General features: G+C 41.0%; 1 protein-coding gene across 12 annotated transcripts in view; it reads left to right on the forward strand.

Annotated features, from left to right (window-relative positions):
* The first annotated feature begins 331 nt into the window (after positions 1-331).
* The window catches only part of LOC134347066 (multiple PDZ domain protein), a 234,251-nt gene continuing 209,857 nt past the window's right edge, over positions 332-24,725 (forward strand). For 10 of the 12 annotated variants that reach the window (XM_063049149.1, XM_063049152.1, XM_063049156.1 and 7 more), the window contains exons 1-2: positions 332-371; positions 22,333-22,403. In XM_063049149.1, coding sequence (XP_062905219.1) covers positions 22,388-22,403 — 16 coding nt within the window. In that variant the 5' untranslated portion in view covers positions 332-371; positions 22,333-22,387. Of the gene's footprint in view, positions 372-6,633; positions 6,684-22,332; positions 22,404-23,550; positions 23,677-24,725 lie in introns of those variants that run through there. The other 2 variants (XM_063049150.1, XM_063049159.1) reach the window with 2 other exon arrangements.

Genomic DNA, 24,725 nt, shown 5'->3' on the forward strand with positions numbered 1-24,725 from the left:
CTCCAGATGAGTGAAATATAATTTCCGTTTCATAAATGTATGATGACACCTTGTTTTTTGCCCCACACTGGCTTTTATTTTAAAGACTACTGTCAATACAGCGGACGGTGTGACATCAATCTATACTTTCATTGTGTACTCCCCTTCTTCCAAAACCCCTCCCTCCTTTTACTCAGTTTTCTATTTCATTTCCCTTTCTTCCTTCTCTCTCACGCAGTATTACCCTCTCCCCACCTAACGGTCCTTGCATCCCGGCCGAAACATCTGGACGCTGTCCAGTGCGCATACTCCTGCCGGCGTCCGAGCTGCGCAAGCGCATCGCTAGCGGAACGGCGGAGCGGGGATGCGGTGTGGATGGCGTCCGATGTCGGGTAATCTGTACCATGTAACACGCTTAGTAAAACACTGTCACCAGCAAGCGTTCGTCGGGCCAAGCTGAGCCCACGGGAGTGATGCGGCAGCGCGGGGCAGGGCTGAAAGAGGGGGCCGCGTCTCCTCCCTTTGCTCAGCCATTTGCAGGATGGTGGCCGTGCCGCCTTGTTTCCCAGCTGCGGGGATGCACCAAATCTCCTCTCCCTTATTCAGCGCATCGCCCAACCCTCCTGCGGGGGTTGACCCTATGGATGCCTGGCTCTGCTTTCCTGAAAGCCATGGCCTATTGCTCCACGCAGAAACCTTGAGGAAAAATAACATTCTATCCTATTTGTTACGTTAAAATAGTTGAATGCCTCTAATGCGTTACTGCGTATTCAAAGTGTTGACCTTAGGAAATTCCGAGCTTCTTAAGCAGAAAGGAGGAGATAACTTGGCTTTCAAAACAAGTTGACTTTGGAGTTATGCGAATTGATTTTTGAATTGCGCTACTTTTGTTAAATGCGACAACTGATGTTTTTTGATCCTATTGCAAATCGTGTGATAAATTATCCAGAGTTGCCACTGTCGATAAGAACTTTATTCTTTCTCCTTTGTATTTGCGTTACTTTAAAGTAGGGAATGCATATTTTGAAATGCATGTAATTGTTTTCATGAGGAACTATTTGATTTTCTAACTTGGGCACCCAATATGCATGGAAATGTTGATAATGTACAATAGAAAATTTGGCTCTATTGCTATTTAAGATGTTCTTTGTTTTCCTCAAAAGTTTACTGCTCTGGGTCACAAAGCTTGTCATTTTTTTTAAAGCAATTTTAATTAGAATCCCTCAAGGGTCCCTGGTAATCCACAGCAGGATAGAAATTAGCACCAGGATAATTTCAATAGTGAAAAACAATTTAATTATAAGAAAGTTATCCTTTGTGTTGCCTGTCACTCTTGCTGTAATTTGTTTGCTGAGAAGCAGTGATGTCACTAATATTTACTTTTATTTATCTTTGTATCTCATGACAGACTCTGATTCATGACTGTTATTGACTGCTGTGCACTTGGTTAAAATCAAGTTTATCATCATACACATAAGTATATGTATGCAGAAGTGCAATGAAAAATTTACAGCATCCCAGGCTCAAAGTATATACGCATTCATAAGAAAAGTATAAATTAATTTTAAATTGTGTACAATTTTTACAAGAAAACAATTAAAATATACAAGTCCTTTTTAATGCAAGGTGATCTAGCATTGCTAAACTGTAGTGTTGCTAAAGTAGGGTTTTGGTGGTTGGTTCAAGAATTGAATGGTTACAGTTGCAGGAAGTAGCTGTTCTTGAACCTGGTGGTGTAGGATATCAGGGTTCTGTATTTCCTGCCCAATGGGTAACTGAAAAGATGGCATAGTTCAGATGGTGGGATCTTCAATGATAGATGATACTTTCTTGATGCAGTGCTTCCTGTGGATACCACCAGCAGTGGGGAGGGGTGTGCCCATGATGTATGTTCACTGCCTTCTGCAGCTTCTTAAATTCCCAAGCATTCGAATTACCGTACCAGACCATGATGCAAGGAGTCAGGATACTTTCAACAGTACATCTGTAGAAGTCAGTGTTCAATGATAAACTGAATCTCCTTTAATCTTAAAAAAGGTAACAACTAGTGCATTTTCCTTATGATAGCATCAATCTGCCGGGCCTGGGTTTATTCCCCTCCATAGAAGCTGCCTGATTTGCTGAGTTCCTCTTGCATTTTGTGCATATTGCTCAAGATCAACAGCATCTGTATAATCTCTTGTGTTAATGATTGGTAAACTCACTCATTGTCACCTGTGATTCATCTAACAACAGTAAAAAGAATTGTATAAAAAGCTTTCTTTTTATTGTATTTATCACTATTGATATTCTGTTATTCCAAATCTTTAAATCACAACAAGATCAACTGGAACAAGAAATTCACCCCCTATCTGCAGCACAGAAAACGCTATGATAGCAATAACAACAGACTGTATTCAGCACCCTAAAATTATCCCTTTGAATTTAATGAAATGTTATTCGGAGGCAGAGATAAATATACTAATGGTCTAATGTAGCATATACAATGTATTGTTTAGACTAGGGCATTGCTTCTATCTGTACTAATTTAAGAACTCTTTATTTTAAGCAGCTTTCTAAAATTAGCATGGCATTCTGTTATGAAATAAAAGAAGCTGGTATAACACACATTTTATACAACTGCAGGGCACTTAGAAACCATTGTAATTGAGTTGTAGCGAGAGGTGCAGCCAGAGTTAAACTGAAAGATGCGCAGCTCTGTGAGCTAAATATAGTTCAGGGAGTTAGATGCTAAGTTAAAGGGCAGGACTTCCAGGGTTGTGATCTCAAGACTGCTACCCATGCCACGTGCTAGTGAGGCTAGAACTAGGAAGGTTATACAGTTTAATACGTGGCTAAGGAGCTGGTGAAGGAAGGAGGGCATAAGATGTTTGGATCATTAGTTTCTCTTCCAGGGAAGATGGGACCTGTGGGACCTGTACAGAAGGGACGTTTGCACCTGAACTGGGGGGGAGGGGGGGGGGAGACTCTAATATCTGAGCAGGAAGGTTTGTTAATGCTGCTTGGTGGAGTTTAAACTAGAACTGCAGGGGAACCAGAGGGCCAGAACAGTTAGTGGAGAGGTTGTGGAGGCAGATGTTGGTAAGACCTCATACAAAGTTAGGAATCAAAAGGTTGAGCATGGTGCAACAATATTGCAAAGGTGTTGCATCTGAATGCGTGCAGTATGTGGAATAAGGTAGATGAACTTGCATTACAGTTGCAGATTGGCAGGTATGATGCAGACATCGCGGAGTCATGACTGAAAGATTATAGCTGGGAGCTTAATGTCTGAGGATACACATTATATCGAAAGGATAGGAAGGAAGGCAGAGGGGGTGGCATTTCTCTGTTGGTAAAAGAAAAATGAAATCAAATCATTAGAAAGAGGTAACATAGGTCGGAAGGTGTTCATTCATTGTGGATAATGCTAAACTGCAAGGGTAAAAAGACCCAGATGGAAGTCGTATACAAACACCCAAGCAGTAGTAAGGATGTGGCCTACAAATTACAATGGGAGACAGAAAATGCATGCCAAAAGGGCAATATTACAATAGTCATGGAGGATTTCAATATGCAGGTAGATTGGGAAAACCAGGTTGGTGCTAGATTCCAGGAGGTGGAATTTCAAGAGTGCCTACAAGATGACTTTTTTGAGCTGCTCATGGTTGAGCCCACCAGAGGATCAGCTATTCCGGATTGGGTGTTGTGCAATGAACCAGAATTGATTAGAGAGCTTAAGGTAAGAGAACCCTGAGAGGAAGGTGATTGCAATATGTTGGAATTCACCCTGAAATTTGAGATGGAGAAGCTAAAGTCAGATGTATCAGTATTACAGTGGAGTAAAGAGGCATGCAAGAAGAGTAGGCTAGAATTGATTGGAAAGCAACACTGGCAAAGATGATGGCAGAGCAGCAATGGCTAGAATTTTTGGAAGCAATTCAGAAGGCACAGGATACATTCATCCCAAAGAGGAAGAAGTATTCTAAAGGAAAAATGACATAACCATGGCTAATAAGAAAAGTCAAAGAGAAAGCATATAATACAGCAAAGATTAGTAAGAAGTTAGAGGATTGGGAAGCTTTTAAAAAGCAACAGGGCAACTAAAAAAAGTCATTATGAAGGGAAAGATGGAGTACGAAAGTAAGCTAGCCAGTAATATTAGAGGATTCCAAATTTTTTTTCAGATTCATAGAAGTGTAAAACAGGCGAGAGTGGATATTGGATCGCTGAAAAATGATATTGGCGAGGTAGTAATGGGGGACAATGAAGTAGCAGATGAACTGTGTAAGTATTTTGCATCACTGTTCACTGTGGAAGATAGTCACAGTATGGTGGAAGTTCCAGGTGGCGGGGGCATGAAGTATGTGAAGTTACCATTACTAGTGAGAAAATTCTTGGGAAACTCAAAGGTCTGAAGGTAGATAAGTCACCTGGACCAGATGGTGTACACCCCAGCGTTCTGAACGAGGTGGCTGAAGAGATCATGGAGACATTAGTAATGATCTTTCTAGAATCACTAGATTCTGGAATGGTTTCAGAAGCTTGGAAAATTGCAAATGTCACTCTCCTCTTCAAGAAGGGAGGAGACAGAAGAAAGGAAACTACAGGCCAGTTAGTCTGACCTCAGTGGTTGGGAAGATGATCTTGGAATCGATTATGAAGGATGAGGTCTCAGGGTACTTGGAAGCACATGATGAAATAGGGCATAGTCAGCGTGGTTTTCTCAAGGGAAAATCTTGCCTGACATTTGTTGGAGCTCTTTGAAGAAATAACAAGCAGGATACACAAAGCAGAACCAGTTGACGTTGCATACTTAGATTTTCAGAAGGCTTTTGACAAGGTGCCTCACATGAGGCTGCTTAACAAGCCATGAGCCCATGGTTTTACAGGCAAGATTCTAGTATGGATAAGGCAATGGCTGATTGTCAGGAGGCAAAGAGTGGGAACAAAGGGAGCCATTTTTGACTGGTTGACAGTGACTAGTGGTATTCCAGTGTTGGGACCGATTCTTTTTATGTTATATGTCAGTGATTTGGATGATGGAATTGATGGCTTTGTTGCAAAGTTTGCAGACGATATGAAGATAGGTGGAGGGGCAGGTAGTTTTGAGGAAGTAGAGAGGCTGCCGAAGAATTTAGACAGATTAGGAGAATGGGCAAAGAAATGGCAGATGGAATATAGTGTCAGGAAGTGTATGGTCATGCACTTTGGTAGAAGAAATGAATCAGTTAACTATTTTCTAAGTGGAGAGAAAGTACAAAAAACTGAGACTCAAAGGGACTTGGGAGTCCTTGTGCAGGATTCCCTAAAGGTTAATTTGCAGGTTGAGTCTGGTGAGGAAGGCAAATGCAATATTAGTATTCATTTCAAGAGGACTAGAATATAAAAGCAAGGATTTAATGTTGAAACCTTGTAAAGCACTGATAAGCACTGATAAACCTTGTAAGCCTCACTTGGAGTATTGTGAGCAGGTTTGGACCCCTTATCTTAGAAAGGATGTGCTGAAACTGGAGAAAATTCAAAGAAGGTTCATGAAAATGATTCCAGGATTGAAATGCATGTCAGTTGAAGAGCGTCTGATGGCTGTGGGTCTGTGTTCACTCGAATTCAGAAGAATGAGGGTAACCTTATTGAAACCTATCGAATGGTAAAAGTCCTTGATGGAGTGGATGTAGACAGGATGTTTCCTTTGGTGGGAGAGTCTAAGACCAGAGGATACAGCCTCAGAATAGAGAGGTATCCTTTTTGAACAGAGATGAGGAATTTCTTTAGCCAGAGGGTGGTGAATCTGTGGAATTCTTTGCCACAGGTAGCTGTGGAGGCTAAGTCTTCATGTATATTTAAGGCAGAGGTTGATAGATTCTTGATTGGCCAGGGCATGAAGGGATGGTGGGGGGGGGGGGGGTGGAGAGCAGGAAATTGGGGCTGAGAGGAAAATTGGATCAACATGATGAAATGGCAGAGCAGACTCGATGGGCCAAATGGTTTAATTCTGCTCCTATACCTTGTGGTCTTATATCAGTATGATTTACTGGATGGTATTGAGTGTATGGGCAGCGATGAATTAAAGGTTGAATTATTTTCATGACTAATAATTTAATGAGTTCTGCAGGGAGTTATGATGTTGATTGCAGACAAGACTGCTGATAGTTGCTGTGATGTAGCTGAATAAAATAAAACAAATCAGACATGTATATACAAATGTTGTACTTTTGGATAAATAGGTAAGCACATGCTTGCAAGACTTTGAATTTCTGGAGAATTTTAATCAATAGAAGGTTGAATTTTATTAGATTTTAAAACGAGTTATGAACCAGATTTAATTATTCTTCCACTTTTAAGATGTTAATAAGCTAGTGAAGATCTTAATGTGATTGAATTCAATGTGTTTGAAATGGATAAGTACTGCTCTTTTGCATTCCCTATTACTAGTCAGCTGATGAATTTTCATTGTTTCCTGTTTGTTGACTGAATTTCCCTCTTACAGTGAGGTGCTCTTAGCTGCACACAATACTCTCATTGTGATCTGCGGGTTACCATTCTGTAACTCTTGCCATAATTATCAAATATTCCTGGTTAACTACGACCATAATAGTAGTGTATTTAATATTTCAGTAATATGTGAGAAATACTGAAAATACATTGCTTGATTAGTATCTTTTGTTTGTTTAGATAATTCACTTTGGGTTATTTGAAAGAAGTATATGTTGTTACGCCACCAGGTGAGTGTCTCACTGAAAAACAAAGCTTGGAAAAAAACCTAAGTAGATCAGTATTCTGGTTCCTGTGTTTTTTTTTAATTAGTTTCTGGAGTTACAAAAGCGGTGATGAGGAAGTTTTAAAACAAACCTGAGATAACTAGCTACCTGTTAGAGAGCAGCACATTTTTCTTCAGAAGGGGAGAGAGACGTTTGAGATTTTTTAAAAAAGGCAGAAAATGGTCAAACAACGTTTATGACCATGGGTTCATAAACAGTGAGCACAAGGTGATAATAAAAAAAAGGAAAAGCAGAAATATCTGGCTGTATTGGAAAGATAGATGGGTTTGATTGCATACAGATATTTGGATGATATATGCCGAACAAATCGAGCAGTATTTTGAAGCAAATGAAAAATGAATGCCAGTGTTGCTGAGACAATGGGTAGAAAAGCATACAGTTTGCTTAGAAGTTTAACTGCTCAAAATAAACCAGCTGAAATGAGCTTTGCTGATATTGTGACTGTAGTGCAAGAGCATTCAGAACCAAAACCATTGTTGTTTTGCTTTAGGTTGCACTGTCATTTCAGTGATGGGCTTAATAATACACTGAGAGATCATTTAGTTTGTAGAATTGGACCAGAAAGCATTCAAAAATAGCTCCAAACTGCAACATTACATCACATTTAAAAGAGCAGTTGAAAGCACTGTATCAATGGAAGTAGCAGCTAGAGATGCAATTGAGTTGCGGTCAAGAAGGAAAGTGAATGTGAACAAAATTGCAAAATCTAAACACAAGCCTGCCCAACTGAACTAATTGTGTTACCATTGTGGTAAGAGCTCATATACACCAGACCAATGCAGCTTTAAAGGTGAAACTTGTAGAAAATGCAACGAAGTAAGACACATACAAAGAGCATGTCAGGTAGACAGAAATAAATGGATTGCACAGGGAAGAGAAAGAGTCAAGCTGCAGTTTCAAAAAGAGCACTAATTTGCATGCTATTGATTGAAAATCTGATAGTGATGTGACACAGGACCAAGTAGCCTTGAATTACAATATAAAAACTGACAAAGGACCAGCAATGTGGCTTACACCAGAAGAGAAAGTCAAATTAATTAAAATAGAATTAAACACTGTTTCAATCATTCCACAGTATGTTTGAATGGCATTTCATAGATACTGAGCTGAAGCCTGCCGGTATCCAACTAAGAACTTATTCTGGAGAAAAGATAACTCCTATGGGAATGACATTCATAACAGTGAAGTATAACGACGAACAAGCCACATTGGGCTTGTATGTGGTAAAAATGAGGGCTAGCATTGTAAGGTTGTGAGTGGCTGAGACAAATGCAGCTTGATTGGTGATCCATCCAGTTTGCATGCCACATCCCCTGCAATAGGGTTAACTGAAAGTGAATTAAGAAAAGTACTCGATGATGCCACAACAGTGTTCGAGGATGGCACTGGAAAACTCAAACAATTCAAGTGTAAAATAGTGTTAAATGAAAAGGACACATCCAAGTTTTACAAATCCCAGCTGGTTCCTTTTACTCTCCATGATAAAGTACAGAGAGCGAGATTGCATGGAGGCTGAAGAAATTCTTTCCAGGGTTGAGTGGAGCCCATGGACAATGCCAGTGGTCCCAGTAGCCAAGAAGAGTGGGTCTGTTAGGATCTGTGGTGACTATTAGGTCATCATTAACACAGCACTAAAAGTAGATCAGTGTATTTTTCTCAGGGTAGAAGATATCTTTGCAAAACTTTCTGGAGGAAAACACTTCAGCAAAGTGGACTCAGCTGAAGCTGAGGCCTGCTTACGGATAGAAATGGAAGAGTCCAAAGTATTACTCATCATGAACACCCACAAAGTGTTTTATCACAATAATAGGCTTATTTTTGGAGTAGCATCTGTACCTGCACTCTGGCAGCAAGCTATGGACCAGGTGCTGCAAGGCTGCCCAGGCACTCAATGCTACCTGGATAACATCATTGTTATTGGTGACAAGAGACATTGCCAAAATCTCAAGACTGTCTTTAGAAGATTGGAAGATTATGGGCTCAGAGCACAATGCGATGAGTGTAAATTCTTTAAGCCCAGCATTACTTACTGTGGTTATACCATTAATGCACAAGGATTACAGAAGTTTGCTGAGAAAATTCAAGCAGTGGTGGATGCCCCAAGGTCAGACAGCAGGTGATAGTTGTGGTCCTTTTTAGGATTTGTCAGTTACTGTAACGGGTTCCTGCCAAACCTGGCTACTGTGCTCCATGGCTTGAACTCATTACTATAGATTGGGCAGAATGGCAGTGGACAAAGTAGTGTGAGGTGGCTTTCCAAATGCCGAGGAAGTCGTGATGTCAGACGCTCTATTCACACATTATGATCCACAATGTCCAGTGAAGCTTGCCTGTGACACCTCACCTTTTGGTACAGGTGCACTTATGTCACATGTTATGAGTGATGGAAGTGAATGCCCCATAGCCTTTGCATCATGTTCCCTTATAGCTGCAAAGAAAAATTTTGCACAGATTGACAGACTGTGAGTCGGATTTGAGGTGTAAAATGTTTCTACCAGCACGTGTATAGGAGAAGGTTTACCGTCATTACTGAATATCAGCTATTGTTGATTATTTTCAATCCATAGAAGGGTGTTCCACCAACAGCAAAAGAATGAATGTAGAGATGGGTTCTGTTTCTTTTGAGGACACAATTACAAGATCAAATTCAAGATGACTCACCATGGAAATGCTGATGGATTGTCCCATTTACCCTTGGAAAAGTAAATACCTAAAAAAATTTGCACAAGGTTTCACTCCTCTTGACATATTCTTCCTAATGCAAATCGTGAGTCTCTCTATTAAGGCAGAAGTGATCCAAGGGAAAACCAAAGCAGACCCCCGATGGTCTCAGGAAACCCAAAATGGCTGGAATGTGCAGCAGAAATTCTGTTTCCCCCATTTTTACCACCACCGGCATGAATTTGCCCTTGACAGGGATTGCCTTATGTGGGGATTGAGATCTGTTGTACCATCCAAGCTGAGGGCTAAAGTGTTGGAGAGCTACATGCTGGTCATCTAGCCATGGTCAAAATGAAAATATTGGCTCAAAGCATTGGTGGCTTAGCATAGATCAGCAGATTCAGCAGCTTGCCATGCACTGTTCAGGATGCCAAGATCAGTGCCTCTCCATCACTAGGAATGGCCTGCATTGTCCTGGCAGAGTTTTCATGTGGATTTTGCCTGCTCGTTTGTGGGCGCAAATTTTTTGGCAGAGGGTGGATACCCTTACAAAGTGGTCAGAGATGTTCTCAGTACACTTCTAAACAGCCTTGTATGCTGTTGATGAGATGACGAGCCTCTTCTCTAGACACTAGAATACTACAGCACAGTATAGGCCCTTCAGTCTTCGATGTTGTGCTGACCCATATATTCCTTAAAAAAATATACTAAACCCATACTACCCCGTAACCTTCTATTTTTCTTTCATCCATATGCCTGTCCAAGAGGCTCTTAAATATCCATAATGTTTTAGCCTCCACCACCGTCCCTGGCAAGTCATTACAGGCAGCCACAACGCTCTGTGGAAAAAAAACAACAACTTACCCCTGATGTCTCCCCTAAATTTCCTTCCCTTCACTTTGTACATATGCCCTCTCGAGTTTACTATTCGTGCCCTGGGAAACAGGTACTGGCTATCCACCCTATCTATGCCTGTCATAATCTTGTAGACCTCTATCAAGTGCCCTCTCATCCTTCTACGCTCCAAAGAGAAAAGTCCCAGCTCTGTTAACCTTGCCTCATAGGACTTGTTTTCCAATCCAGGCAACATCCTGGTAAATCTCCTCTGCACCCTCTCCATAGCTTCCACATCCTTCCTATAATGAGGTGACCAGAACTGAACACAATACTCCCAAGTGTGGTCTCACCAGAGATTTGTAGAGTTGCAGCATGACCTCTCTACTCTTGAACTCAATCCCCCTATTAATGAAGCCTAGCATCCCATAGGTCTTAACTATCCTATCAACCTGTGTAGCGACCATGAGGGATGTATGGATTTGAACCCCAGGGTCCCTCTGTTTATCCACACTCTTAAGTAACTGACCATTGATCCTATACTCAGCCTTCTGGTTTGTCCTTCCAAAATGCATCACCTCACACTTATCCGGATTGAACTCCATCTGCCACTTTTCTGTCCAACTCTGCATCCTGTCTATATCCTCTTGTAACCTTCAACAACCTACAGCTCCATCCACAGCTCCTCCAATCTTCTTGTCATCCGCAAACTTACTCACCTATCCTTCCGCCTCTTCATCCAGGTCATTTATAAAAATCACAAAGAGCAGGGGTCCCAGGACTGAGCCTTGCGGCACTCCACTAGTCACCAACCTCCAGGCAGAATACTTTCCTTCCACTACTACCCTCTGCTTTCTTCCTTTAAGCCAATTTTTTATCCGAACAGCCAAGGTTCCACTGATCCCATGCCTCATGACTTTCTAGATGAGTCCGTCATGGGGGACCTTGTCAAATGCCTTGCTAAAATCCATGTAGACCACATCTACTGCCCTACCCTCATCAATTTCTTTTGTTACCTCTTCAAAAAACTCAATTAGGCTCGTGAGGCACGACCTTCCCTTCACAAAGCCATGTTGACGATCCTTGAGTAGACTGTACTTCTCCAAGTGCTCGTAGGTCCTATTCTTAAGAATCCTTTCCAATAGTTTGCAGACCACTGATGTAAGACTCACCGGTCTGTAGTTCCCAGGATTCTCCCTGTTACCTTTTTTAAACAAGGGAATTGAATTTGCCATTCCCCAATCCTCCAGCACCTCCCCTGCAGCCAAAGAGGATTCAAAGATCATAGCTACTGCTCCAGCGATCTCTTCTCTCACTTCCCACAGCAACCTGGGGTATTTCAGGTCCAGCACTGGGGACTTATCAATCTTGATGTTTTTAAGAAGATCCGTTTTTTTTTCTGTAGTTTCACTGTAGAAATGCATAAAAAATTAATTAAGAAAAAGAAGATCCAATACTACTTCTTCCTTAATCTCCAAATTGTCCAGCACACAGGCCTGTTCTATTTCGACCTCACCCTGATCAAGGTCCTTTTCACTTGTGAATACTGAAGCAAAGTATTCATTTAGGACCTCCCCAACCTCCTCCGCCTCCAGGCACTTGTTGCCTTCTTTATCTTTTAGCGGCCCCACCTTCATTCTTGTCATCCTTCTGTTCTTCACATACGCATAGAACGCCTTGGGGTTCTCCTTAATCCTACATGCCAAGGCCTTCTCATGCCCTCTTCAAGTTCTCCTGAGTCTTGTCTTGAGCTCCTTCCTGGCTACCCTATATTTCTCATGAGCCCCTCCTGCTTCCTGCTTCTTATATCTAACATATGCTTCCTTCTTCCTCTTAACGAGTTGCCTCACATGTTTCGTTAACCATGGTTCCCTTTTCCTACCATTTTTTCCTTATCTCAGTGGGACAAACCTATCCTGAACCCAACACAAGTGGTCCCTGAACTTCCTCCACATGACTTCTGTGCTTTCACCCTTGAACGTCTGTTTCCAATTTACTCTCGCTAGTTCCTGCCTCATCTCTTCATAGTTAGCCCTTCCCCAGTTAAGCACTTTCCCATTTTGTCTGTTTTTCTCCTTTTTCCATATCTATGCTGAAGCTAAGGGAGTTGTGGTCACTCTTACCAAAATGCTCCCCCACCAAGACGTCTTCCAGAACGCTTAGTCAATGACAATGGAGCATAGGTTGTTGTGGAGCAGTTTCAATCATTCCTGAAAATGAATGGCATAAGACATACTGCATCTGCACCATATCATCCAGCTACAGATGGCTTGGCGAAAAGGTTTGTCTAGAGTCTAAAGAACACATTGTGAGCAATGTCAGCAGAACACACTGCACTGAATAAGAAACTCGCCAATTTTTTCTTTGCACATCGGAATGCAGCACACTGCACAACCAGCAATTCACCAGCTATGTTGTTCCTGGGTTATCCCTTGCACTCGTGCTTGGATCTCCTCAAACTCAATTTCAGAAGAAGTGTGCAGGACAAACCACTGAGACAAATTGAGGGCTCTTCAAACAAGCCATTTTGAGGTTTCACTCTTGGACCAGCAGTCCTGGTGAGTGACTACAGAGATGATCAAAAGTGGGTGCTTGGAAAGAATAAGGACAGAATTGGATCAGTCGCCTACACAGTGGAGATTGTATCTGATGTCATCTGGAGATGATACATCGATCAGATGAGAACAGAGTCAATTGTTACAGAGGAAGGTGTCCAGAGCTTTCAGAACCATTTCCTGTAGTCCCAGAGTTAACTCCTAAAACCATCATGATGGAGGCCTCAGCATTTGACATGGTTTCACAGCCACAGCTGTCATCTGCCAAGCAGAGTGGCCCCTCTTGTCGGTAAAGACATTATCCCACAAGAGTAAAAAATCCTCCACAGTGATGAAGTCTTTAGGCCTGAATGGTATAAATTTAAAATTTATTATGTTGTGGGGTGTCCATATCGTTCATTCTTTATGTGCCATGTTGTCTGACGTGGGCAATCATGGTCTTTCCGTGACCATGATTGCCCTTGGTGAATGGTTTGCCATTGCTTTCTGGACAGTGTCTTTACAAGACAGGTGACCTCAACCATTATCAATACTCTCCAGAGATTACCTGGTGTTAGTGGTTGCATAACCAGAACTTGTGATATGCACCAGCTGCTCATGCGCCCATCCGCCACCTGCTTCCGTGTCTTCACATGACCCTAATTTGGGGCTATGCAGGGTGACCGTGGGCAAGGTGTACATAATTCATAATTCATTATGGCTTAGAGGTACATAAATGGCTCATGTCATTGTGGTACCATGTCATATGTGAGCACCTCACTGGTAAGTGTGACATCCTATTTAACTTTGAACTCGGTTCTTGATATCAGTCTGCTTATCCCTCTGCAGCACTACATATCTGAGCTACGTGTCTGCTTACGCCCATTTGCACTTAATGCTCATTTTTCCTATTTCATTATAGATTTAATCTTTCCAGTGTTTTTCTTCTGCTTTGTATAGTCAAATTAGACTTCTATAAACTGAAACATCTATTTTTTTTTGTTGTCCCACTCAGTTATTAACCGTTGCAAACTGATTGACATTATTTTCTGGAAAACAGTGATCAATCTTTTGCACGTTTCTCATCTCTTTCAGACCCAAAATCATTTTCCAATACTGATATGCTGTACATTCGCTCACTCCCTTTGTGGTACCAACAGTACCCTAATCTGACTGCTGAAATTTTGGAATTGTTACGTACCCTGTAACTGGGTTGCCAAACCAGCAGAAATGGATCACTTAGTTGGAGTCTGGATTACTAGAACTAAGAAGGTTTTATTAAAGAAACAAGCAACACAGTACTCTAATCAAAAGGATAATGAATGCAACAGTTCAGCAATGATAAACATACATGTACACAGAATTAAGATAGCAGGATCAATCAAACTCTATTGTTGTGTAGGGGTAAATGACCAGTTTCAAAGTGAAGCAAAGTTCAGTTCAATTTAGTTCAGTTCAGTTCGCAGTAATCGCTGCCGTGGCGATGGACAGTGGGGGGGAAGGAGAGAGAGAGCAAAACGAATGAATATTCAAAACGACTTCCACACAGACCTTTGCAGTCAGCTTTCGGACGAGTCCTTTGTGATGTCATCTGAGGTCACTGACCGTGACCCCTCCGTTTCCAGATAGGAATCGTTTCCCTGCGGTGAACCTGGCACCCAGGCAAGGGTGGACACACACCTGGTTCCCGCCGATCGTGCCTTTCAAAACTTCCCACCGACTTGTGAGAGACGCATCGCTTCCAGGGTCTCGTTACCTCGGGTGTCGTGTGTGTGTTGCCTTAGCGAACCTGTCCCTTTTTATCCCCCTGCTGGGGTATCGCCTGTCCATCACTTCAAACAGTTCAGGGTTCAAAGGGGGAGCCGCACTTGACAGCTCTCTCCTTCTGTTACTCTCTCTCCCGTCCCTTCATTACACATCTACAAATGCTGCTTCATTGTTTTCTTTATCTCTCTCTCTCCTGAAGACAGGTGGCAGATCAACTGCTGATTCCACTGGTGCCAGCCCAGGCCAGCTACATCTTAATCTATGTGTATTTTTGTCACAGAATTAACTTTCTATTTTTTTTTTTGGCGTGTGCCTGCGTGTGTGGGAGTCTGTGCATCTGCGTGTGTCCGTGATGATGTCTTTTTCATGGCTTTTTACAAGGCGCGGAGTGAAAGAGAGAGTGACTGGTGCGCCACTCCTCACACAAACATTTTCGCAGTATTTTTCCCTTTGTTTTACAAGGTCGAGTTGTAATCTCAACTCTCAACCCGGCACAGATGGAAAGCATACTCGGGAGCAGACCCAACTGGTTTCGAACCCGGAAACCTCCGCTCCTGGGTCCAGCGCCAATGTCATTGTGCCACCAGCCAGCCCAGAATTAACTTTCTAAATACCCATCTCTTCACTTTCTCCTTTAAGAACTCATAGCCAGTTAAAACTTACATCTTCAGTTGAACTCTTAGCTTGTTAATTTTTCTTTTCATTTTTATCCTTTTGTTTTAACTCTGTGAGATGTTGTTTTTGGAATGGTATTTGAGGCATCTAATTTAATGACTAATGAAATTAGCTTCCAGACTACTGCCATCCTAAATGTAATTGTTACTTCTCTTTTACCAAAATAAGCTACAGTATGTCCCTTAGAATACCTACTAACAACTTTCCCATAACTGATGTCAGACTCACTGGCCCATAATTTCATGGTTTACGTTTAGAGCTTTTTTAAACAGTGGAGCAACATTGGCTATCCTCCAATCCTCTGGTACCTTTCCTGTCACTAAGGATGTTTTAAATATCTCTACTAGGGCCCTGGCAATTTTGGCACTTGCCTCCCATTGGATCCGAGGGAACACCTTGTCAGGCCCTGGGGATTTATCCAGCCTGATTGCCTCAGGGTAGCAAACACTTCCTCTGAAATCTCTACAGGGTCCATGAAATTGATGCTGCTTTGCCTCACTTCTGTAGACTCTCCCGAGTAAACACAGATGCAAATAATTCATCTAAGATCTCCCCTTCTGTTTAGGCTCTTCCAGAGGACCAGTTTTGTTCCTTGCAATCCTTTTGCTTGTAACATATCTGTAGAACCCTTGGGATTCTCCGTCACCTTGTCTGCTGGAAGAACTTCAAGCTTTCTTTTAGCATTCCTGATTTCTCTAAGAGTTCTCTTGAATTTCTTGTACTCCATAAGCACCTCATTTGTTCCTGCTTACTTATACCTGCCGTGCATCTCTCTTTTTCTCAATACCGAGGCCTCAATATCTTGAAAACCAAGGTTCCCTGCACTTGTTATCTTTAGCTTTTTTTTTCTGACAGGTACATTCAAGCTTTGTACTCTTAAATCTTTTTTGAAGGCCTCCCTGTTTCCAAGTACACCGTTGCCAGTAAGCAGCCTGTCCCAATTCACACTTGCCTGATCATTTCTGGTACCATTAAAATTGGCTTTTCTCCAATTTAGAATCTCAATCTGCAGACCAGACCTATCTTTTTGCATATTTACTTTGAAATCAATGGCATTGTGGTCACTGGATGCCCAAGTGTTCCCCTATACAAACTTCTGTCACCTGCCCTGTCTCATTCCCTTCAGAACAGATCCAGTATCTCTCATTGGGACTTCTACGTACTAATGAAGGAAACTTTCCTTAACATATTTGACAAACATTATCCCATCTATTCCTTTTAGACTGGAATTCTCAGTCAATATAACCACCGAATATTGAAAGGACTAGATGGATTGAGAACCCCTTGAGATGAAGTGCCATATATGGAGTGTTGTGGATGAGCCAAATCTCTGAAACAGAATGCAATGATCTCTCATTTTCCATACAATATGGCAATCTTGCCCTTAAGTCCTCTACTTGCTCTCCAATGTCTGTACAGTAACTATAAAGATGCAAAGGAGTGGGGGTCGTATTCCCCGTTGCTTCAGTCTGACCTGAAGTCCCCAGTAGCGCCTTCTTCCTGGAAAAATGGCAGTCATTCAATTGCTTCCAGGTGCCGTACCTGCATTCCTGACAGTGAAGTTCTCCAAGTCTTTCAGGGCCATCAGATGATTGTAAGATCACTAGTGGATTTAGACAATTGAAAAGTGCACTTCTCAAAGGGAATTAAAGGCTGCAAATTGCAGTGTTAACAGTTCAGAAGATGTATTTTCCAGTAGTTTTTCCTGTAAGCTGCCAACAAAATGTAGCCATATACCACCTGTGCCATTTTGGCAGAATGAGCAAGAACTCAGACCTGCGATTAGACTTAGAGTTTAAGAAAGAGCAGGTGCTCATCCTTCCTCCTTCAGAGACATGGGCAGTCAAAGCCATTGCAAAGCACTGGAGAAGTATCATGAAGGCTGTCTTTGTAAAATCTTCCAAATCTATGGGTAAGTGAATCAATATGAGTACCCTTTTCCAGACTATTAACCACAGGATAATAGGCATGTGGCCAAGTGGTTAAGGCATTGGACTAGCAACCTGAAGGTCGTGAGTTCGAACCCCAGCCGAGGCAGCGTGGTTGTGTCCTTGAGGAAGGCACTTAATCACATATTGCTCTGCGACGACACTCGTGCCAAGCTGTGCGGGTCCTAATGCCCTTCCCTTGGACAACATTGGTGTCGTGGAGAGGGGAGAGCTTACTCACTCTTCCTTCAGTTAGTCCTGACGAAGGGTCTCGGCCTGAAACGTTAACTGTACCTCTTCCTAGAGATGCTGCCTGGCCTGCTGCGTTCACCAGCAACTTTTATGTGTGTTGCATGTAGTGTGAGCTATTTTGGCTGCATACCCAGAACCGGACTGCAAACTCTTGAATTCTGAAGGATGGAAAATAAGATACAAGAACCATCTCAAAGTGCTTTTGGAAAAGAAATGATGTTCTTATCGATCAAGGGGATCTCTGATTTGTGATTAATCAAGGTGGATAAGTCACAATGGAAAAAATCTGAACCCAAGCACAAACTGCATGGTATAAACAATCCATCTGCTTGGCCAGTCAAGCATTACTTGCAGAAGTACCTGCAGATCCTGCATTGGACTCATCAACACCTTGGAACCCACTGAACTAAATGTAATTTTTGATCAAAAATCTCTCCCTGAGAAGGTGTTTTATGTGCCATGTACATGAAAAAATTGTGCTCACGTTTTTCTGCACCTCGGGGAAAATACTGTATTTGTGTGACATCAGAGGCTTGATAGTGGTGTCAGACAATTTTCAGTTTGCAAAGGTAAATTCCATATCTGACATTGGGGAACATGGTTGCCTTGTGTTTGATATGCAACTAAAACAGAAAGTCCATTTGGACGTCATTACCCTGTTGGACATGTTTCTCTCTATTTCTTGAGGTGATCTACAACTTGCAGTTCACCCTAAGCTGAGTGCGAGTATCAGGAGCACATTTGTTTCAATTTACAAGTGCACTGCATGGATTTTCTGTCAGACCCACAAGCAAAGGATACCTAGTGGTGTACTTGCAATTTTCAATTGTCTCAGTCCAGCTGCATAATTTTACTGCTTTGAAGTAACTGCAGCAGATTGATTTGTAAGAAAAGCAGTTACAAACTGCAACAAGCCTGGAAACTAGGCAAGATGTAACAACACAGATCTGAAGTAGTTGTTCTTGAGCAGAAATCTCTGGAAGAATACTTGCACTGCTCATTGCAGACATCCCACCTCTCCCGGAAGTTCTGGGAATCTCCCGCATATTGATAGTGGCTCCCTGATGCCTGCAAATTATATACAATATCCCAGAAATCGTTTTTTTTAAGAGAGAGCGAGAGAGAGCAAGTGAGAGAGTGCGAGAGAGCGCGCCATGGCAGAGTGTTCCAAAAAAAGAAAATATAAAATGTACGTCACCCCAGACAACACTAAAGTGTATCCCTGCCTAAGAGGTAGGGTTGCCAACTGTCCCGTATTTGCTGGGACATCCCATATATTGGGCTAAATTGGTTTGTCCCATACGGGACTGCCTTTGTCCCGTATTTCCCCCCGCTAAGGTAGAGCGTTCCTGTGAAACCGTTCGTAAGCCAAAATAGCATAAAGCGAAGAAACAATTACCATTAATTTATATGGGAAAATTTTTTGAGTGTTCTCAGACGCAAAAAGTAATTACCAAATCATACCAAATAACACATAAAACCTAAAGTAACACTAACATATAGTAAAAGCAGGAATGCTGTGATAAATACACAGCCTATATAAAGTAGAGATAATGTATATACAGTGTAGTTTCACTCAACAGAATCGGGAAGATTAAACCAAAACTGATTTGTAGAAAAAAATCGGCACGGACACTCATGCGCACACAGGTGCCCGCGCAAGGCTTCATGGTCATGTTACTCTTCTCAGGGTAAACACAAATGTCCCGTATTTGACTGCTACTTTTGTCCCTTACTTGGGAGTGAGAAAGTTGGCAACCCTACGAATAGGGGTAAAAAAATAATGACAGTGTTGCTCGCTGCACTATTTGCAACAGTGACTTTTCTATTGCCCATGATGGGTTAAGACTGCAAAAGACATGTTGAGGTGAGTTTAACAGGTATCATTCGTTATTAGCATAGCTTACATTATTTAAACTAGCTGGCTGGCTGCTAAGGAGCTACTTTATTGCAGACATCCCACCTCTCCTGGAAGTTCCGCGAGTCTCCCGCAAATTAATGGTGCTACCTCCCTGAAATGCAGGATGGGATGCCTATTATTGGCATACTCAGAAATTATACCACAAATCAGTTGATGTTGCAGAAATGGTCTTTTATAAATATTAGACCTTTTCCCCATGATAAAGATGTCAATATATGGAATATGCAGCAGAGGATGAGTTTTCCTGAAGTCCAGGTGTTTCATGAACATCACAAAATAGCTCTTCACCCATGTTCTGCTATCTTTCTTAACACATCTTAATCCAAGTTGATGTGGTCATTGATGAAAATTACTTTTAACAAAATTGCATTGCAGATCTATTTTTATTGCAACAAAACACTGAGCATTAATTTCATAGATGGTAGGATTGTGGAGCTTCATCAATTGGAGAAGACAATTTCATACTGTGCAAGTGACTTAATCATTCCTTAGAGATTACCAAAAATATGAACAAATTGTTTTTCTTCCTCCTAATGGCTTTCTGGACAAATGTGCTGGTGCATATTTGCAAAGTGCTCCAAGTGCAGTTTCAGAATAAATGGATGTCTCTTTAGAACTGAGGTAAGGGATTTCTTCAGCCAAAGGATGGTGAATCTGTGGAACTAGTTACTACAGAGGGCAGTGCAGATCACGTCATTGGTTGTACTTAAGGTAGAGATTGATAGGCTCTTGATTGGTAAGAGGATTAAGGAGAGAGAAATAAGTTGAGCTAAAAAGGTCAGCCATGATTGAATGGCAGAATAGATTTGATGAGCCAAATGGTTTAATTTTCTTTGTATATTTGATGGTCTTATGGTTTGAACCCTGTGTTGTATTCATGGGAATTGCCTTTGTGCTATATATATTATTCAAAACAAACATCTGCTTCCTTTTGTTTTCTCATTCTTCCCAACCAAGCTTCTATTATAACCTATCCTTTTAATATCAAATGAGCCTTGCTACTTAAGTAATCAGTGGTGCAGTTTGCCTTTTGGATTACTTCTGTTTGTAAGTTTTGCATCTTAAAATTGACTGGTTTCCTTTTCCAGCCTGTTGTGCAAGTTTTAATTGTAAATCAAATAACTTATTGCAGTATTAATTGCTGTTTTGACTCCCAATTTGAAACTTAGCCTTAATAATAAAAATGACTATTAAAATATTTAACTGCCCGACAAATATCATTGCTTAACTCTAGTGCAAAAATGTGCCATTCAGCTGAGTGATGTGTAGAATAAATTACTCATTTTCACCCTGGAGAAGTTCCTTATAGCTAGGAAATTACCCCTTAGATGAATGAAACCTAATAGTTATTTATGCAGATATTATTGCCAGTCTTTGATTGTGATGTGAAATCAAATATAAAATTTTATAGTGTTAATAAATACTGAACCCTGTCAAGCTTATGTACATTGTAAACATCAGAACATTTTTTGAATTTGACTATGGGGTGGCAAAGTGGCCCAACTAGTCAGATTGCTGCCTCACAGCTGCAGTGATCCAGGTTTGATTCTGGCATCCAGTGCGATCTACGGGGGAATTTCCATGTTCTCTCTGTGATTGTGTGGGTTTCCTCCAGATTATTCTGTTTCCTCCCACATCAATCATGTCAGTGTCTGCTTGAATCTAAAAGGCAGTTGATGGGAATGGAGAAAGAATAAAATAAGCAAGGATAGGATTTTTGTGTTGCTCGATAGACTCCAGATATTAGGTATGCATACGGGACTCATGCTAAGTCTCTCTATGACTTTTGACTCTGAGGTTGAATTATAGTTGCTAATTCCATTTCGACATTGGAACGTTATCATATAATATTTGACCAGGTGAAATCCATGTGTATCTCCCTACCTTCCTCTCACTCTCCCTCTCTCTATCCCTTCCTCCTCTCTTTCTCCCCTTTCTGTTTTCTGTTTCTTTCTTCCTTTCCAGTTTGTGCTTCCTGGGAGTTACTGAGTTTCAAGAGTCTTTTCCGAAGCTCTGATGCTGTCATCTTTACAATCTGTATTTCAGTTCTACATACTCAATAAGTAGTTGCAGTTGTGATAGCTTTCATAGCCTTCATGCTGCATGTGTATGTAGGCCATTATTTCTAAGATGCTGGTGATGGCACTTTGGAAACTAAAGTTTTGAGATTTGTAACCAAATTATGATGGTCTTTCCTGCCGTGTCATTATTGATGGGACTGTCTAGAGGTAACTGAAGTTAAGCTGTGTCGGTCCCAGTGTTGCACCAAGTTATACAAATTGCTAGGACACATAACATTGTGTTACAAACCTTCTGACATGAGATTTTTATTTGTTTTTGTGATTATGGTAGGGCATGTTTTGTTTCTGCACGTAAGTAGATAATAGTAAAATACATTGCTATAGGACGCTGGTCAGACCCCACTTGGAGTACTGTGCTCAGTTCTGGTCACCTCACTACAGGAAGGATGTGGAAACTATAGAAAGGGTGCAGAGGAGATTTACAAGGATGTTGCCTGGATTGAGGAACATGCCTTATGAGAATAGATTGAGTGAACTTGACCTTTTTTCTTTGGAGAAACAGTGGATGAGAGGTGACCTGATAGAGGTGTATAAGATGATGAGAGGCATTGATCGTGTGGATAGTCGGAGGCTTTTTCCCCAGGACTGAAGTGGCTAATACGAGAGGGCACAGTTTTAAGGTGCTTGGAAGTAGGTACAGAGGAGATGTCAGGGCTAAGTTGTTTACGCAGAGAGTGGCGTGTGCATGGAATGGGCTGCTGGCGACGGTGATGGAGGCGGATACAATAAGGCCTTTTGTGAGACTCCAGGATAGATACATGGAGCTTAGAAAAATGCAGGGCTATGGGTAACCCTAGGTAATTTCTAAAGTAAGTACATGTTCGGCACAGCATTGTATTGTGGTGTAGGTTTTTTTCTATGTTATTAATTACGAGCTTTAACAAGTTTCCTAGGTATAATTATATGTTGCAATATGATTATTTTTACATTTCTTTTCAGGAGTGGCTTAATGTTCTGATTCTAGTAGTTTTGATTTTACCTTGGCACTGGAAAAATGTTGGAAGGCTTGGGTAAGTTCTCTCAGTTATCATGTTTTGTAAACAAAATAGTTTTTGTTAATTGTGTCTAACTGGAAATGTATAATAGTGCTGATGTTACTTTTGTGTATTTCCCTGTACAATACAGTGTGTGGGTAATGTCCATGGATTTCCAACCTGAAAATAGTTTTGTAGAAGTGGGACAATAATTACATAGTAATTATGCCACCAAGAGTGTATGTTTCTGATTTGCGTTTAAATTGCAAACATTTTTTCATGTTTCATTTAAATTGTACCCACAGCAAAAGTTATCAGTGCTTATAAAATATTAGGTGCCAGATAAAACCTTTATACAGAGAATATTGGTTTACTTTAGAAAAACAAAATTGGTAATTAAAGGAGTTTGTTTGATGAGGTACCAAAAGATACCTCATCATCCTTTCTGAGGTAGACAATATGTCTAAGACACTGAATTGCTACTTCACACCATCCTTCACAAAATGCAACCGGTGGAGTGTTGGGGATATTTGAAGGTTTGGCTGAATCGCCAAGTAGAGAAGTAATCAGTCCAATGAATCTGGTGAATGAATGCAATCTTTAGTGGCATCTGCCAGATTTCTGAAGTTATGAGAAGCTACAAAATGTTATTTCTATGTATAGAGTTGAAACCGAGGGAAAAATCAGGTATCTATAAGGCAAGCAGCTTCAGGCCACTAGTGGATCTATAATTACAAGCAACAATCCAGGAGAAAATGCCATTTTCAAGTTCTTGGCTAATAAATTAAAATCCAACTTGACTGAATTCTTTGTGTAGCTTATTTGTAAATGAATTACTTTCCAAGTCTCTCTCACTAATTTCCATAGCATTGAGTGGAAATGTATCTGTTTCTTTTTTGCCTCTCAGTTAATATCCAATGACTTGCGCATAAAATAATTTTGGAAGTACAGGTACTCTGAAAATTATGATTGCCTGACTTTTGGACAGCCCGTACATGTGAATAAACGTTTGGAAAACTTATGTGATGGTTCGGAATGGATTTGCGGGGTTGCAGCCATCCTCTATTGGGTGGGAACAGGGCATTGCCATGTGCGTTTTTTCCCCGCACGCAGTCGGGCTGAGTCAAGCCTAGCAGAGGTGGAATTGCCAAACAGACTTACTTAGGTTATTGACATTTCACAGGAACAGCCCTGCTGTAATTGGGAACTGCCTGTGCCCTTACCAAAACAACACTTCAAGTAGACAACTCATTAACAATCAAGACTGAGGAATAATGCTGGTCATGTTGGAACTGATCATATTGTGATGGTTAGTTGGAAGTATTATGAACTCTCAATATACCCTGAGAAATTATCATGTAGTAGAGGTTGGCCAAATTGAAGTTTATGGAACTAAATAAAGAAATAAACATGTATGTGTATAAATGCATGAATGCAAATTGGTGAAGAAATAAAAGGCAGAACATAATGGTGAGAGTTTCTTCAAACTGGAATAACGTGTTTAGTGATGCTCATGAGGGCTTAGTTATAGTTACTTTGTTGTATATATTAATGCACGATTTCAAAATTTAGTGAGGACATTACACTTGATAAATAAAAAAAATCTGAAGTATGGTAATGTATTTGAGGAAGCCACAAATTGTAGAAATGGGCATTTTAAATTTGAAATTCAGTTAAATTATATTATGTTGACTAATGCTGGGATTAATTGAAATTAGCCAAATAAGATAAAGCTTGCTGCAAGTGTGCAGTTATCCCATTGATGGATCAGTTTGAAGGATTGATGAAACATCCATCAGTTTTATTATCTGGATTGAAAAGTAGAGGGAGGTATAGCCAATAAAAAAAGGTGAAGGAAAGGTATGGAGCAAGAGTTGGCAGGTGTTAGATGGACCTGTAGGTGGCCTACCTCCCTGATCCACCTATCATCCCCTCACCTAGATCTACCTGTCATCTGCCAGCTTGTCCTCCACCTTTTCCCTCCACTTTTTAATATCACCCTTCTACCTTTCAGTCCGGATGACCTAAAATGTTGAATGCCCATTTCCCTCCATTGATGCTATCTGACCTGCTAAGTTCCTCAAGCATTTTGTCTATTGTCCTTATCTATTAGATTTTATCTATTTATACTCTTTGTGCAGAATGTAGATGCATATCATCAATCATAATTGCTCTGTATATCAGAAGACTTTCCTCTATGGGTTGGTTTATATTGACCTACATATGTACTTGTGACATTTTAGAGGGACAGCAGCAGCACCAATGTCGCACTTCTGAAAATCCAAAAAAAATGTTGTTAAATTTGTGACACTGAAAGTTACGTAGACCAAAAGTAGAAAATAATTTCAATTGCATTTG

The sequence above is a fragment of the Mobula hypostoma genome, chromosome 5 (assembly GCF_963921235.1).
Source record: "Mobula hypostoma chromosome 5, sMobHyp1.1, whole genome shotgun sequence".
Lineage (NCBI taxonomy): Eukaryota > Metazoa > Chordata > Chondrichthyes > Myliobatiformes > Myliobatidae > Mobula > Mobula hypostoma.